General features: G+C 36.3%; 1 protein-coding gene across 1 annotated transcript in view; it reads right to left on the reverse strand.

Moving 5' to 3' along the window:
- Positions 1 to 18,467, reverse strand: part of NOVA1 (neuro-oncological ventral antigen 1) — a 169,167-nt gene that overhangs the window by 138,896 nt on the left and 11,804 nt on the right. The window contains exon 2 of the mRNA XM_009887001.1: positions 17,045 to 17,242. Within this exon, the coding sequence (XP_009885303.1) occupies positions 17,045 to 17,242 (198 nt within the window). The remainder of the gene's footprint in view (positions 1 to 17,044; positions 17,243 to 18,467) is intronic.

An 18,467-nucleotide genomic window follows, 5' to 3' on the forward strand; every position in this document is an offset into this window, starting at 1 on the left:
CCCCCCAGCAGGATGGGAAAAAAAAATAGGAAGAGTAAAAGCAAGAAAAATCATGGGTCAAGATAAGAATAATAAGTGAAGGAAAAGGGGAAGAAAAAAAAAGCAAGCACAAAATAAGTGATGCAACGGCAATCACTCACCACACTCCACAGGTACACCACTGCCCAGCTACTCTCTGACAAAAATGCTACCTAAAACCCCCTTGCCTCTGTTTTGTTACTAGGATGATGTTATATGGCATGGAATAGCTTTAGTCAGTTCAGGTCATCTGCCTGGCTGTGTCCCCTCTCAACTTGGACCTGCTGGAGCATGTCCAGAGGAGAGCCACAAGGATGATCCGAGGGCTGGAGCACCTCTCCTATGAGGAGAGGCTGAGAGAGTTGGGGCTGTTCAGCCTGAAGAAGAGAAGACTCCAGGAAGATCTTATTGCGGCCTTCCAGTACCTAAAGGGGGCCTACAGGAGAACTGTGGAAGGACTTTTAACTAGGGCATGTAGTGACAGGATGAGGGGGAATGGATATAAACTGGAAGAGGGCAGGTTTAGATTAAACATTAGGAAGAAGTTTTTCACTTTGAGGGTTGTAAGGCACTGGATCAGGTTGCCCAGAGAGGTTGTTGAGGCCCATCCCTGGAGGTGTTCAAGGCCAGGCTGGACGTGGCCTTGGGCAACCTGGTCTAGTGGGAGGTGTCCCTGCCCATGGCAGGGGGGTTGGAACTCGCTGATCTTCAAGGTCCCTTCCAACCTAAATCATTCTATGATTCTATGATAACTTCTTATGCACACCCAATCTACTTGAGCAAAAAACAGAGGCGGCCTTGCGGCTACACAAGCGCTGCTAAAATACAGTTTTAACACAGTTAAAACACAAGTGTGTTGTCAACACTTTTCTGGTCACAAATCTAAAACCTAGCACCATACAAGCTGCCATGAAAAAAATTTAACTCCACCCCAGCCATACCCAGTTGTACTCGGAATTCTTGCTTTCCTCTTGTGACCTTTACATCATATGTAACCAGTCACTTTTATCTAGCTACGCAGTGTGGTGTGGAAAGGCCAGGAGTGAGGAATTTAACCCCCGTTAACAATTCTCAAGTGCTTAGGTTTGGCAATTTCTTTTTTTTTTTTTTTTTGCCTTAACTAAAAAAAAGTGAGGGAAATTCTGCACTGAGAAAATAGGCTATATGGAAAAACAGACCTTCCTTCTTTCCTTATCACAGATATTTTATTACAGCAAACATTCTGACTATCCCTCCATACTAACTGTATCATTATTACAAAAAAAAAAAAAGCTTAGAATTCTGAAGTACTTAGAAACACCTAAAATATTACGGGGAACACACACTACTCAAAAATTCTACTAAAAATACAGCAGTTATAACTACATTTTAGGTTACCAGAAGCAGGGCTTAGCAAAGAAAAAGGTCCGCCATCATTACCTACAGGTTCATGAGAGGGAGTCAGAATAAAAGAATTAACAGCTTTCAGCTGTAAAATTACTAATTCCAGTAATACAGTACATTAAACATGCCATTTGAGATATATGCCAACTTAAACTACCACATATGGCATATCTATCTAATTATCACAGTTTGTGTTTTCATATGCATAACTGTTCTAGTTTTTAAACAATGTGTCAGAATGCACCATTTTATCTGAAAACAGAAAATGCTATCTTTTATAATACCAGTAGGTCAATACTGTATTTTTAACACACAGTAAACTACTCAAAAAAAAAAAAAAGATAAAAAATACATTAGAACAAGACTCTCTAATGTTTTAGTCATGATTTTAGCTTTCTTATTAGTAAAATGTTCAGGCTCAAAATGAATTTTAATAGTGAGATTAAGTTTCTCAAAGATAGTATTTTCAATTTTTATTTTTCCTTTCAAGTCTTTAATTCACCTATTGACATACTAAGTCTTAACTGACAATGGACAAATAAAACAATCAAGTTAGTCATTCTCACAGTTTTGCATATGATTAAAAATACTGTGAAGCGGCACGTGTGCAGACATCAGTTGCAGTGAAGACAGACCTCACTTGTGTTCCTTCTTCATGTGCAATTTGACCTCACTCAGAACAATTGCTATTGCAGAATCATACATTCTAAGTGCTGTTCAATACAAATCATGCCCTAAAATATTTGACTTCAGCTTCCCCAGCCAGTGCTTGGTGTCACTTCAGCTGTTCAGAGATTTTTTTTTTAATGTTTCTTTGCATAAATAAGCAAAGAACTTAAACATAATCGCCATGAAACATTACAGAATCTTAATCTCTCCTTTTGCAACTCAAACAGACCATGTATTTTTATACAATAAAATCAAAATATACATGGAAGCAAACAGTTAACTCCTAAGTAACCAAATAACTATGTAGCAGCCATTCCAAATATTTTTGGTTCTTGTTCAGGAGTGGAAAATTCAGGTAAAGATATGTCACTCAGTCATCAACTGCATTTTCCACTGTCTCCCTCAGTTTTCGCAAATTGTAGGTGGCATTTTTGATAATTTATTTCAACATAAAGTAGACAATATCAAGATACACTTGAACATAATCGTCTTATTCTAAAAACACAGATTACATTATAAATAAGAACATACAAGAGTTTAATTATGAAGTGCCTCCCTGTTTTTTTCCCCTGTTTATTTTTACATGAGCAACAAATCCTTGAATTTGCAATTACCTTTACAGAAGGTTTCTATTAAGCTCAAAATTAAATGCATGCAAAAATAACGTTTAATTTTTTTGCTGAAATAATATGAAAGTCATTAGAATCTGAACACTAAACCAAAACATTTTTTTTTTTAGTTTTTCATTATCAATAAATACATTAGGGAAAGTATTTTAAAAGAATAAAGGCTTGTGTAAACAACTGTACTATCCAGACTACAAGAAAACCCAAAGCATTCCAACTTTTTTCCTTACTGAAAAGCAGAATAGTGTATGTATTCAATTTCTTCCATATATACTTCATCAGTCTCCTCCCTGATAAAAAGTCCAAACAATCCTTCTAAAAGATGAGTCAAAACATCTTATGTAATAATAAACAGAAATAGGGCAATTTGACTTGAAGATTACTATTTTAAAATCAAAATGCCAATATTTCCTTAGAATTTATTTTTAGAAAGTTTAACTGTGCCTTTTAACACTTCAGATTAGAACTTTAATTACAGAATCCTCAGATTAGATCTGTAATTACAGAATCCTTCCCACTAATTGTTTTGATAATTTTTGATAATTCAGTGAGTTTATAAATTTTTATTTCCACCTTTCAAAACTAAAATAAAGCAAGTATGTTGGAACAAAAGAAAAAAATAATGCTTGTAACAAAAGCAATTATTTGCAAATGGAAGCAGATTCTAGAAAACGTTTAGTTTGAAGAGGATTTGCAACTGAATCTGGATTAGATCTAAGGCTTCTCTTAAAATGGACCTTTTAGCAAGACTGGCATACATTAACATAAAGCCGGTATGTTCGTACACAGAATTACTGAACACATTTAGTACATATAGTAAAAAGCCAGCCTACACGTAAAGACGCAGAATTGTTCTTTCAATATCAGAAAATCCAGCCATGTTTTTAATCAAAGCCAAAGAATAAAACAATTACAAAACATCATTGATTATATACACTAAGTTTTCACCATTTGTCCTGCTTATGGCATTAGTTAAGGGTTGCATTTCTGCACTAAAAATTGAAAGGAACTTTTAAAACGATGTAGTTTTCCTTGCAAAGAGACCGTGAACTAAAAGGGAAGAGCATGTATATTTGGCAAGTTCATACTGATAATCTATATTATATACCTATTTTTGATAAACATCTGTTTATAACTGAGAAGTCATCCTACATGATCCTCAGCAAAGCACATGTGTTACTCCTGTATTCATCATTTACTTGACTGTATTAAAATTGAATATAGGAAGAAAGACATCTCCAAACACAGATTCAAACAGCTCTATCCAGCTGAGAAAAGTTCAATTACAATTATTTGCAAGGCTAGAAAATGGTGAGAACACATCCCTCCTCAGAGGAAAAGGCAGCAGTAAATGTTAACTACCATAGACGAGCACCAAGAAAAAAAAAAACACAAACAAAAAAAACCAAATAAACCCAAACAGTCCTTTGCTAGAAAAAGGAAAACCCATAGAAACAGTCTTTTACCAAAAAGACCTAGACTGGAATCATATACAGATTATTTTTATTTTTTTTAAATCCCTACTATTCATCTATCCCTACGTGAAAACACACCAATACGAGACTACGTAGAATAGATGCATATTCCACCTCTCGTAAATTCATTACTTACCTGAATTAAATGTTTGTATACAGAAACTGCTGGTAATTTTACTGCCTTCTTAAGAGTGGTCCCGCTCACTTTCCTGGGAGGCAGTGGCAAACAGAAAGGAAATTCTCATTTTCAGCCCTTATGCTTAAGGGACAATGTTGTGGTTTGAGCCATATTGGCCACTCAGGTAGAACGACAGATGCTCTCCCCGACCTCTCCAAAGAGAGGCAGGAGAGAGAGAGACTTACGAGTTTAGAAGGAACTAAACTACTTTAATGAAATATTAATGATATAATAATAATAATAAATATATACAAAACTGTATGAAGCTCCCAGGATGACAATCACGTCACCAGCTGGCACTGAGGAAGTCCCAGACTGGACTCAGTGACGGATGGGAACTGGATTCCAGATCTGGATTCAGGATCGGGATCAAAGGCAGACGAACAGAGAGAGTCCTCCTCAGACGTCGGCCACTGAAGAAAGAGGGCTGACTCTTTGATCCCTCAGCTTTTATACTGAGCATGAGGCAGATGGGATGGAATACCCCATTGGTCAGTTTTGGGTCTCCCTGCCTGGGCGTCAACTATAAACATAGGTCTTACCACTCTGACAGTGAACATTGTCTGCACAATATGCTGTTACTTTCAGTAGTTAGAAGAGGCCCAGCTAAGAAGCAAAGTTACTGAACAAAATTCATTCTGTTTTACCTCAAACCAGGACAGACAAGAAAAATAATTTGTATTCCTTTTTGGTGAAAGTAACAGAACATCAGCAGTGATAAGATGGAAGAACTGTATTTCAGTGTACTAACCCGCATATATAAAGAGTCTGGACAACTTCAAGAAATACTCAAGCTCAGCGGAATATTTGATCTCAAGCAACACAAAGAATGGGAAACAATTCATCCGGTTTTGATTACTTCCAAAAGTCTTCCCCCTAATCTAAAAGTAGGAAGTTTTACTTACCACAAAGTCTGAATTCAGAGTGATGGTTATATTTTCCTGTCAGAATTTACATTCTGAACAGCAAGTATAAAAGTGGAAGTAAAGAAAATTCATGTTAAACTGCTTACAAAATAAAGTACAAATTTTCCATCACTTAAAACATGCTGAACTACTACTCTGAGATTCAGAATTCAAAGGTTTGTAGAGGGAAAACCTGACACTCTAAAAAAATAACTGAAAGATTAAAAATTGAAATTAAACACTTGTTGAGACTGAATCACTGGCTTTTTCCCAAATAAGCAGCATACACATAGTATTTTTTGAATGAAATAAATCTTTCTAACGATCTTTAGCATTTGTGAGATAGCCTGTCCAGCAAGATTCCTCAATTTCCACCCATGGAATGGGGCACATGTAGGGGACATCCTACACCTTGAAGCAGATGATACCAGTCAGTTATTTCTACCCAGGAGAAACATCTATACAGAAATCCAATATGAAAACCACCTTTTGCTTTTGAGCAAGGGAAAAAGAAATTGAGGAAGTGATAATCCCCTTAGAATCCAACTACGCAAAAACTCCTGCACTCTACAGGAATTAACACAATGGAACCTGCTTAAAGCAGAATGAAACTTTAGAAATTATTTAATATGGAGAGATAAAGTCTACTCAGATGTCCCAAGGTATCTTGATCTTTCCCTTTACATAGACACTTACCTACGAGGATTCCAGAATACCTATGGATCTGAATCCACACTACAGTTCACACATCTGTTTATAAACTGGGATTACTTCACATAAAATGCACCATCATTCTCCCTTGATTCACCAATAAACTGCAGTACAATTCAGTAGATAACTACTAACCACACTTTTTCCTCTAAATTAGCATTGCAATATTACACCTCTTTCTAGACCTACTGGAAGTAGGTCATACTACAAATATGAAATTTATATTAGTTCCTGAAATACTTTTACTTTTAAGCACACTTGACTTGAATATCAGATAGCCATCATCAACTTATCTGCACCTCCCAAGTAAGCATACTTTACAATACAAAAACCTCACCACACAAAAACAGTGCTACTAATATATACTGATTTACATCACAACCTGTGTGCTTTCTTAGTTTTACCTTCATAGAATCTTTGACAGGGAAAACCCATCCAAATTGGGACTCCTTAACGCTTACAAATACCAAGGACATTATAATCACCTACTCTGATTGCCTATGCAATAACATTTCACAGAAAAAATAAATAAATAAAAAAAAAACCCACAAAACCTGCATTACCTCAGAAGTCCATTTAACTATATGCATATTTTTAGGAAAAGGTCATTAAATTTCAATCGGTGTTGAAATACTGCAACCCTTAGTAAACTGTTGTCATTACTTCTGAAAGTTTGTATTGGGAGAAACAAGGGACACAAATCAGAACTGGCCATTCGTAAAAAGCCAAATACTTAAAGATAAATAAATAATGAAGAAATCAATGATCTTCAGACAGTCAATACAGAGCTGCCAAAACTTACAAGCAGAGACTTCTACAAAAGAAAACACACAAAAAAGAATTTTGCACAAGATGAAACTTAACAAGTTCCTGGACTAGAAAACACTGAAAGCATGGTAGTCATTTACACACCATATTAATACATTATCCCATCAAAAAAGGACAAAAAGTCAACAAACAATGAGGATTTTCTTTGTCCTCACTCTGAGCATATGCATGTGTGTTGGAGAAAGGAAAAATCAGAATACTTCTTTTACAACTATGGATGACTAATTTTTGTGCCTTTCTCATGTCTGTACCTTCCAAATCAGAAACTGCTAAGCTAACAAAGTGTGAAGGACAGAACTGGAACTACTTCTGAACATCAACATCCATTTCAAATAAGAAGCACTATCAAAAACATGAGCCCTTGGAAAAGGTAATACCAAACCAAGAGAATGATTACGAACAAAAAAAGTACCACTTAAAAACTGAAATAAAAATTAACTAGACATAAATATATTATTTAATTCAAACACTGACCTTGCTACCACTATCACCTCCATGTCTCTAAGACTAGAAGGTTATGAAACATTTGCATAAGCTGAGGGCGTTTTGTTTTTAAAAGGTACAAGAAACCTAAAGGAGGACAAATATAGCTGCCCAGTTCATTGATTTTCTCCTCAAGAACATGCAAGACTAAAGCTCTGAAGCTAGCAATTACATGTGGATTTCTACATAGACTTAAAACTACTGTTTTTAACAACCTGATTTAAAATCTGGCTACCTGGCGAACCCTTTATTTCCTTCTCCAAAATACTAGTTATTCAGGGAAAGAACTCATGATGAACTCAAATAAAACAAAGAGCTACTGGTTACATAAGGTAACTGCCTTTTTATAGAGGCTCTTTCCTGCTCAGTCCTAAGAGATTATCTGCTCCTTGCACAAAATTGTCACATTTTTTTCCTGGTTATTTGAGATCAATTCATCAGAAAAAAGAATTTATTCATTTAATGCATCATGTTGGCACTTACTAGAACAGCTAGTCATAGATGTAGATCCATACAGAACTAGACAGCTAATAAAATTATAAAGTACATATTTTATTGTTAAAAGCAGTGCAAATACTAGATGAGCACTTGGCATTACCAGCCTAAACAAAACCACAAAAACTTATATCCCTGAAAAAAAAATAATTTGTAAAGTTAACACTTCCTTTTTTTTTTTTTTGAGCATTTCACTAAACTAAAAATTATATGCTTCTTCAGGGAGAGTAATCTCAACAAAACCTGGAAGACTTAGATGTGCTGCACTGCACAGTAAAACACGCAGAAGTTAGGCATTGATATCATTATAAGGAGTTCCAGAGGAATCCAATTTTTACTTTAGATTGACAGAGTCGCCAAGTGTTCATCTAATACAGTAAGTAGAAGACATACAAAGAATGAAGTGCGCACACCCATGCAAGACGGAAAACAAACCCCATACATGTTCTGTCTAACACTTCTCATTGCAACAATTCATTTTTATAAAGCTTTAAGGCATCCAGTAGCAGCATTTCATTGCAGTCCTTTGAAAATCAGCACAGAGTGCCTGAAGAGCCTCTCTTGTTCCACAGAAGTTTTCTTCAAATCCAGGTCAATAAACTGCTAAAAATCCACCTATTTCCCTTTTCCTTTTTTTTTTTTTTTGTGTTCCTCAGGAAAACTGCTGGTAGGCTGCCAGATTACAATAAAACATAAATATTCTATAACTCCAGCTCAATACTGCTGCCAAAATGGTATCTACTGCAGCACCTGAATCGCTACTGCTGCTACTACTACCATACACTATCCAACCTACACTCCAGCGTTTCCTAATGCCAGATTACAGATGAGGACAAAATGTAAACCTCAGCCAGGTCAAGCTCCAACTTAGCATATGGCCCAACTGGTCTTTCCTCCCCCTTCCCTCACCGCCACGATATTTCACTGCCCAGCTCTTTGGGAATACACTCTGATATAGTTTTAATTCCAAAAGCACACTGGATGCTCAATGAAGCCAACTGAATGGACATGTGCCATTTCCTACTTTTCCAGTGCACGACTTTGTATAAATACTTTCAATAATTTATGTTATAAAAACTCCACAGTTGTATATTCAGTTAAATATTTGTAATTCTTCATGTACAGTTTGAAAATCAGAGTTTAGAATACGCTAGGAGGATGATAAATTGCTGCTGCCTGTAATGATCTGGTTCTCTACAGAGAATTTCCTTCCCCATATTGCCAATGAAGAGTCTAAAAAGAACTACAGTCACTACTTGAAAATAAAATAAAATACATGTACATACAAATCTTCCAAGAGCTTTGGAGGTGTGCACTATGGTTCTTGATTCAAGCAAACAGGTGCCACTCTATGAAGTGGGGGAAAATAGTACAAATGTGTGAAGCTCTTTATGTGGGAAATTACGAGAGAGTTAAATGGCACTGAGCAAGGCACAAAAAGTGCTTTTAAAATAGAAACAAGGGAACATGCAGAGAACCTCAGTATCTAATTTAATTAATGATTGAGAATGCAAAGGCTCCAACTGGTGAAACATTAGCAGCAGCCATGAATTTCACTGTAGTTCTGTATAACAAGTAATCTTACCTGAGTGATTCTCAAAAAAATGTCAACACATCGATTGTATTTTTCATCTGATCCTGTCAATGCTGAGATGACAGGCCCTGCAGGATGCAGTGAGAGATCAATGATGAAAAACATATGTTTAGTCTTTTCACAATCAAAACCTACAAGACCAGGCAAATAAGAAATTTTGTCTGAGATTCATGCTTCTTTATATCCAAAAACCGATAATGTTAAAGAATCGCTTTCATAAGTTGACAAGGGTATCTCTTCCTCACTTACAAGAGATCTGACCCCAGATCGTTTGTATCACCAACATATAACTTTAAACCTGGTCCCTAATATACTGTGCCTTCAAGTGCTACCTGGTCACAAAGCTAGTTATTTACATTAGCTACTTCATACATCAACTGATGTTCTCTGGCCTTTCATGAAGGAGACTTAATTTTGTCCATCAATTATGCAGAACACTGAAACCTTACACAAAATTTACTGCGATTCCGAAGTCAAGAAGAGCAATGCACAACAGCATCGCTTGTAAGCAGCTCAAGCAAAGAGTGATAAGTTCATATTCAAAAGTTAAAGGCATGTTAGCATCGTACAGCTGGGAGCTGACTTCCAAGATGTGTTTCCAACTACTGCCTTAAACTGACAATTCGATCAGACCAGTTAAGTACTTGCAAATGAATTTTAATGCTTGGCTATAATCAAGAACAGCACATTTAATATTAAGTAAAACCCAATCAGATTCAACCATAATTAATTATCAAATATGTTAAAGTGAAAACAAGTTAATATGGGGGAGGGGAATTTAGATAGTCTTCTATTTATTGTGTTTTAAAATATTTAAATTTAAAACAGAGTATCCTGACAATCATTTCTCTGTTTTTAAATTAAAATGCAAGCAATGTAGTTAATCCTTATAATGCTATGAATAATCACAAATTGGGATGCAGATGCCCCTGAAATCAAAACAAAAATAGAGTGGAATAGAACCTTACAAGCCTGTAAGGTAACATTTTAAAGATCTCTAGGCTAAACTCTGGTTTGGGGGATGGAAAGACAGAATGTCCCTGAATACCAGGGTGAATGTAAGGAACCTGATCGTTTCCTAAAGCTGTGCCATGCAGTCAGGAAGAAGATAGTAGTATATCTACAGTAAATTAAGAGTCTCGCACATGCACAGCACACTCATTTATTCCAACTGCCATGTACCACATTCCAATTTTACAGGTTTCCATGTTACTAGAAATCCTTAAAAGAATCACAACACTGAGCTAGCCAGCACGAGCACCAAGCATACCCCACTACAGAGCATACTACAGTACACCAGAAATTCATACCAGACACGAACAATATAACTCTTTTCATTTACAGATAATTGTATTTGTTGTCAGAATAAACACAAATATTTTTGCTAAGTCCATTATAACAGTGACATTTCAAAAACATGTTTATCAGCTTCATTACTCCACAGATACATTTGATAAACAGGAAAAATTTATTACAGTTTTAGACTGAAGTGCATTAAGAATTTTATGCTAGCGTCGGACAAATCCCATTAGAAAACCAAAAGGCCCACCTAGAAACGTGACCATCAATAAGAGTGGAAAAAGCAGCCTTTCCCTTTCTAGTATGTATTGCGTTTTATACCATGACACTGCAGCCTCTGAGGGTCAGATTAATTAAGATCAACAGCAGCTGCAGTGCAACGTGAGAAGCACACTGCCACAGCTCTCACCAGTCCAGCCCAATTACCTGCAGCGTTCCGACACTGGACAACTGACAACTACTGTACTCCTCACCAAGTCGTTAACTCCCACTGGCCTACCGATAAAAGTTAAAAAACAAACTAACCTCTTTTAAGACGGCCTGCAAAGCTGACTGCACCTGCTGCAGGATGCAACGACGAGTCCCAGCGAGATGTTTACCAGTCAAATCTTTACAGATGTTGCTTAACTTTATGCTACAGCTGGGTCCAAAGATGGGAATGAGGTAGCAATCAGGCACGAGCCCTCCTCCCAGATCCCTCTGTGCTCCCTTGCTAAAAGCCAGTCTGACAAATTCACTAAATCCAAGGTTTTCTCCCCTGGCCAAAAAGCTACTGATCGCTGACGAAATAAATTCTGTGGTCAACTACTGAGGACAATATCCAAGTTAATGCAATTCATTAAAGAACAAACAAGATCAAAGAGCATTTGAAAAAGTTATTGCTTTTTACAGGTTACACCCATTAAGAAGAGTGAGAACATGTTTCTTTTATTGCACAAGGGAGAAGAGGAAAACAATTAAGAGATTCAGACATTCCCTGCTTATAGCTTTTAAATATTAGCTTCAAGACCTATGTTCTGACAAACATCCATTAAAACTTTGATCTATCTGCAAAATACTATCAAAGAATTTTATAGCAATTTTAAACTTTGTGAAAGAGGAAGATTTTAAATTTTCAGTGCATACCAACTTTGGCTATTTTTCTTAGGTTTTGGTTGTAGTTTTTTGTTCGGTTGGGGTTTTTTTTGTTTGTTTTGTGGGGGTTTTTTGTTTGGTTGGTTTTGGCTTTTACAGAATGCATAAATCCAGAAAATAGCTATTTTTAATGAATAATTGCTTTACAAAAATCTCAACTTCATCAAATAACAATACTGTCACTAGAAGCACCTTCATCTACATAAGCTTCCTAATTTACTGAGAATCATTTGCTTTTCAATTATATTGAAAACTAATCAAAAGAAATCACAGAAAAAAATTGAAAATTATTAAATACAGTATTTCCCTGTGATAACAACCATCCTCACTTTGTTCTTTATTGTGCTAACCAAGTGCAGATACAGTTAGTCTGTATCTTTCGTTAAAGTTAGACTAACCATTCCAAATCTGTCACAAGTTGGTTTAAACCTTTCTTATACAAGACAAAGACGCAGCACTTTTGTACAAACCAAAGCCATTTACTATGTCAAAGTTTATTCACTCATTAACATGAATGAGTCCCTACATGTAGAAGAAATCAGTGCAAAATTTCTACTTAAGCTTCCACTCAAAATTTCTCCAAGTCTACCAAATGAGGTGCTGCTAAGCGATAGTACACTGGGTGAGTTAGATATGTAACAAACTCAAGATCATACCAAGTTACATATTCGGTTTCAGCTTCCTTTTAAATGTAAAATACTAAGGATCTGCTGGCTAACAAGCTAACTTTTTTTATTCTGTTCCAGTAACCAGGCAACAGACAACTGTCCAACTGAGAATTATCTCTCTGAACAGCTGGCAATCAACACTTGGGGTTTTTTGGTGGGTGGTTTTTTGTTGTTTTTTGTGGGTTTTTTTTAACTAGTAGAAAGATCAGCTATTCCAGTGATTACTTTACAAACCTACACAGCTCTAAATTCCACCTGTGAAATCTCTACTATTTAGTCATTTAGTCAGTCCCATTATCCCCAAAGTTAACTCATATAAATAAATGTTTACAACAGAATCTGGAAATCTTAGATATATACTTAGGAAGGCTCCGATTAGCTAATGTTAACACTTTAGAAAAAATTAGAAGTATCAAGAATAAAAGTCAGATGCATTTATTGATGTATGACAAACCACCTTCAAGGAACCATGACAACAGACAGCTAATAACTAACACCATTCTGGCTTCTAACTCTATTACTCCTTTTCTCTTCCGTCGCTGAAAAAACAGTATTTCACTTCAGCATTATTTCAACTGTTGATTTTTAGAACAGATTCTTTTCCCTACTGGATCTTAAGTTATTTTTAAGAGTTAGAAATTAACATGACAATTCCTTTATTATATAGAAGAAACAATAATGGTGAACCAAGCTTGATATGTTATAGCTTCCCCCTCCCTAACAGTTTAATAGGAGTAATGAAGCTAGAAAGTGAACTTATTAATTATAAATTCCTGTAAAGTTGTGTTACTTACATATTCAATGTGTTGGAAAGATTTTTAAGAGTCAGAATAAGAGACTTTTCGAAAGCGTATTTGCACAAAGATTAGCTAGACTATCCCCCATAATACATAAATGTTTCAAAAAAATCTGATATTCAAACACAATACATCTCAAACACAAGTCACTTGGTAAAAACATAACATAGCCACACGACACTTTGTACACTCTCTACACGAGGAAGGGGAGGAAACTCCCACCTTTGTGTTCTCCAAACATTTAGATCACTACTGATTGGAAATCTGCTATGAAAACAACACAGCTAATCTATTGTTAAAAGCAGTAAGACCTTATCCTCATTTAATTATGTTTTTATTAATCTCTGTTCTTAATATTATCTAATTTCAGTACACATACAACTTCGTATTCCAATAAATTGAAAAACACTGACCGAGTTCAAATTCACTCAAGCACCAAGTTCCGACCAGGCAAGATCCTGTTGCAAGATAAACACATGATGCGAGGTAACATAATTTTGTGTGTGCGCGTGTGTGTATGTGTGAAACCGGGGCGGGAGCGCAGAGGGAGAGAGGAGAGAGAGAGGAGAAAGCAAGCGAGAGTGCGCGCCAGCATTCGCAATGGAAAAAAATACATATGTCCAGAGTAGTTTTCAGTCCAGCATTCACTATAATTCAGAATGGAGAAACAGATAAGACAATGAGAGCTTAACACAACAAGTACTGACTCTTTTTTATATTATTCAAAATAAACCCATACATTAAAGCAGCTTCACAGAATGGCCACTTTCTTTATGAAGTTCACTTCATTAATATTAAAGTAGCATGGCTACATCTGTATTTAAATTTTGGACCAGAACCTGCTAGTCAATACACACTCTGTACTTCTCTGCAGAAAGGATCAGCACCTATTAGTTTAAAAGTAGGGCATATTTTGCCATTTTAATTTCATTTCCACTAATCTAGGGGGACAAGCCTGAACAGAAAAGAATCAGGGATAATCTAAGCACAATAACCAAAGTCAAATTGCAGAAGTTCAGACAATTAGAAAAAGTCAGCTGGTAACCTGAAAAGAGAACAATAAATTGGGTACTCAAAAAATAAGACTGTAGTGGACAGTAATATATTTATATACTGCTTCCTACTTTGTAAACTAAAATGATCAGTGACAAGCTGTTTTTTCCTTCAATTTCTTGTAATTAGAGCTGCCATATAATTCTTCAGTAATTATGTCACCTTTTGACGCACAAAAATAATTCCAACAGAAATCAGTCTGCATACTGAAGTCCTATATCACAGAGGAAAAAAAAAGAACACTATTAGATCATAGGAACCACTCATGACTTCTGTATTACAACCAACTTCCTCCTTTCCGAACAGCAACTTACTCAGACTGTGCTAAAACTTTTCGGAAACGCAGCAAAGTTCCACAGAAGCTTCGGTAAGAGAACATTCCATAGCGAAACGTACATTAGACACATTTATAGTCACAAGCATCAGAGGTACAGACTATGTAACTTCTATTAGGAAAACAGAACAATTGTTTAAGAGACTTTGTAAGAAAAATAAACTGTATCTTTGTATCAGCTATTTCACAAGGTTTGTATTCCCTAATGCTACATGAGCACGAGCGTCTGGAAGAAACCCAAAAGTCATCAGCTCAGAGAATGCCAGGACCTCCGAAAATTCCATGGGCTGGTGGTCAAACGCAAACAGAAAGACTAACGAGAGCTAGCCACGCTGGAATCCGTTTCTCATCCCTGCTCCATGCTTTAGCAAGTTATCAGTCGCCTACTACCTAAAGGTTCTCATTTTCTGTACAACACAACCTGGCTGCAAATTCAAAGCAGACCCTATGAAGTCAACCCGGAACTTCATTTGCACCTGCTACATTGAAACTGCTTGAGCCTCCCTGCCCTAGTTATTTATATTATTACTACTGATTTTAAGAGAGAATGTGTTTATGTCACAAACGTTACTACTCATGTCATTCTAGCTCGCTAATTTTTATTTCTCAAAGGTTTTTCTGCTACTACTGCGGTATCTTTACAATTTGCTACACAAAAAAATGTGTAATTCTGATTTAATCAGAAAACAGAAGAACTATGCTAGAGCACTGAACAAAAGATCTAATCTTTGGAGCATCCTTTCCAAGTGAGTGTAAATAAACTGTAGTAAAATGAAAAGACTTGTAATTTGGTATTTGGAATATTCTTCATAAACACCAATTTTCTGTAACATCCTTGCATATCTGATACCACCTCATGTATAATGCAGAAAATCTATTTCATTTTCATCTATTGACAGTGAATTTCATTTACTATTGAGGCTCTTTACCCGGATTACATTATTAATTCTGCAATCAGGCTCTTTTGAATGCTTTTATTTCTTCCAAGAGTTTTCACAATTCTATATTGATTTCTTTCTCCCACCGTAACATACCTTTCAAAATAAAGCACTTTTTCTAACTTTCTAAAGAAAAGTAAAAAAGAAAAAAAACTCAAAGACAACAAGCATCAGTTCAGAAGCTGTATCTTTCAACAGGAAAAATCTACATGCATCACTTTAACCTCTGACATTGAAGTATTATAAACTACATTCACTGAGGAGATGCACAACAGGTGCATTAAAATTTCCACATCAAAAATCATCATTGTAAATAGACCACAATCTCTCCAACAATAAAAAATGATCCACTTCTGCCTGAAACTAAAGTTAGAGGCCAGGAAAGCTCAATGCTCCAATGTTAGTGTTCTGTTTACATCCATACCAACTGCCTTCACTATTTTGTAGAATTCAGTCATCTTATTAAACTAGACCAAATGCAAAGCAGCTCTTATTTTTCCAACAGAAAAGAGTCGGTAACAGCCGGTCAACTCAATTCTAAATCACCAGTTATTCTTCAAAACAACAAAATCAAAATGCCAAAAAAAGCGTCAGCTCTGTTATTATTTTGCATCAGTTTTTAAGAAGTCCTCTAGAACAAAGTTGAATTAGAGAATGCTAATTTGTTCATCTTTAGGAAAAAAAAAGAAAAAGATTATTCAATTGCAGAAGCCAAAATCTTGTGTAGCATTATGTAAGACTCCCTCTTCAAAAATCTTATAAAGGAGAAATGCTAAGTCAGGTATTTATTATTGTTATATGCAAATATTAAAAACTTTTTTCTTGTGCATTGATATAGTTAATATAAAATACTAATTTCTTTATTCACCCAAAGTATTTCACTTTTATAACAGAGTTTTCTTCCACCATCATGATAAACATAATATAAAGAATATCTAAAGAGCAGCACTTGTCCTCTTTACTTCACTCCAGAGCCAGTGAACAAAGCAGCGAAGCAGAAAGAAGGTACATAATGGATTTAAAGTAAATGGCCCATTCTTTAAGAGGCGGCCTCTCATTTTTACTCATTCTAGCTTAATTGTCATTACAATGTCTGGAAACTTCAAACGAACAATTATTTTTACGCCAGCTGTCAAGTTGGTTCCTTAAAGCTGTATTTTTTTTATTTTTTTTTAACCAAAAAAAGCAAAGCAATCAAAATGTTTATGAAAATATTTTTTTGCAGAAACATTGTAAACATCTTTAAACATATTTCAAGCAGTTAGTGCCAAGTCCATTCCATACACCAAGACAGACAAAACATTTATATTCACTGTTGCACTTTGTAACACACTTTTCTGAGAAATAATGCTTCCAGCTGCACAGGAAGCTTAATTGTCCATATATGAAACACACTGACACATACATACATCCCCTGGGACTTAAAAATAAAGAATTGGCTAATTTTTGCACCTACCTGGGTAAAAATCTTTGGATTTAGACAGCTTGATGGTGGCCCCAGTCTCTTTCTGCAACTGAACAATTGTCTGTCCTCCCTTCCCAATTATAGATCCAGCAGCATAACTAGGTATGAGGACCTTTAGAAAATACTGGCCATCCTCTGAAAAATTGAGATACGTATGGTTAATATGGCTTACAAACTTTGATTTTTTTCCTCCCCAGACCCACAAATAAACAAAATGTTACATCTTTAAACTTGTCTAGTAATTCATGCATTTACATCTAACCAGTTGCGTCATTCTACAAGACAGGTTTAGACTAATGCCTTTGACATTTTAAAATATGTACGTTTATTCTGAGCAAATTACAGAATCCACACAGATTCCTTAATCCCGTAAAAGAATAAGAATAAAATCCAAAATTATATTTCAATGGTGGATTATTTCCTTCCCCCCCCGCCCCAGTGGCAACCACAGCAGGCAGAAATGATCGGACGCCTTTAAAAAAAAAAAAAATAAAGCCCTGCACGAAAACGTGCCTAGTGACAACTACAACCTTGTTTGAAAATACTGCAAAAGAAATGCCAAAACTAAGAAGGAATGAATTGTAAATTCTGATGGGCTATTTGTTTGTCATTAGCAAACACATGAGAATAGCAATTAGCTATTGCCTGCATTCTTCTTAAGTGAGCAAAACGACTACTCTGCTACCAAATAACCCACCCAAAATGTGGGGTTTTATTCCAAGCATTTCAGCCACTGCCAAGAAAACAACTCAACATGGTGAGGATGGAATCACTTGCCTAAGTAATCCCGATGTATTCCTTTAGCACTTCTTAAGCGACAATGATCTCTCTTAAGCTCATTAATTAAAGGACATTAAGAAGAATTTTTCCCAATTGATCAAAAGCCTAAGTCACTTATTTTAAATACACTTAAAAGGTGACGAGATAGACAATGCCAGTCCTCTACCCACCACTAGCGTTAGAGCACACAGTCGGAGCAGGAAAAATATACAAATAATGAATGGAGGGGGGGAAAGGGAAAAGGAAAAAAAAAAAAAAAAAGGATTCCCACTCTGGTTCGGCAACTGCACAAGTGCCTGTGCCCTCCGCACCCCACTGAAGTCTAAGGACCTTCCGTAACCGGCTCCGAAAAAGTGCAAGACAATAAGGGTCCGCTGGTTGCCCAGACTCAGGCTCTCTCTCCCCGGTAATTACGGCAACGTCCCACGGGCACGGAGAGCAACGTTTTTAGCGTGAGACCTGTTCCACCAAGTTGACATTGATTTTTATTTTTCGTCCCCTAAGCGGAAAGAACGCTCCCGGTTCACCTCACTCCCCTTTATCCGAGACCAGAAGCCTCTCCCGGGGTGCCCGCCTGTGACAGCCGTGCCCACCCGTGGGAGCCGGCGGGGCCACCCGCGCGGGGTCGCCGCGC

This window comes from Charadrius vociferus, unplaced genomic scaffold (genome assembly GCF_000708025.1).
Source record: "Charadrius vociferus isolate BGI_N301 unplaced genomic scaffold, ASM70802v2 scaffold14, whole genome shotgun sequence".
In the NCBI taxonomy this organism is placed as follows: Eukaryota; Metazoa; Chordata; class Aves; order Charadriiformes; family Charadriidae; genus Charadrius; species Charadrius vociferus.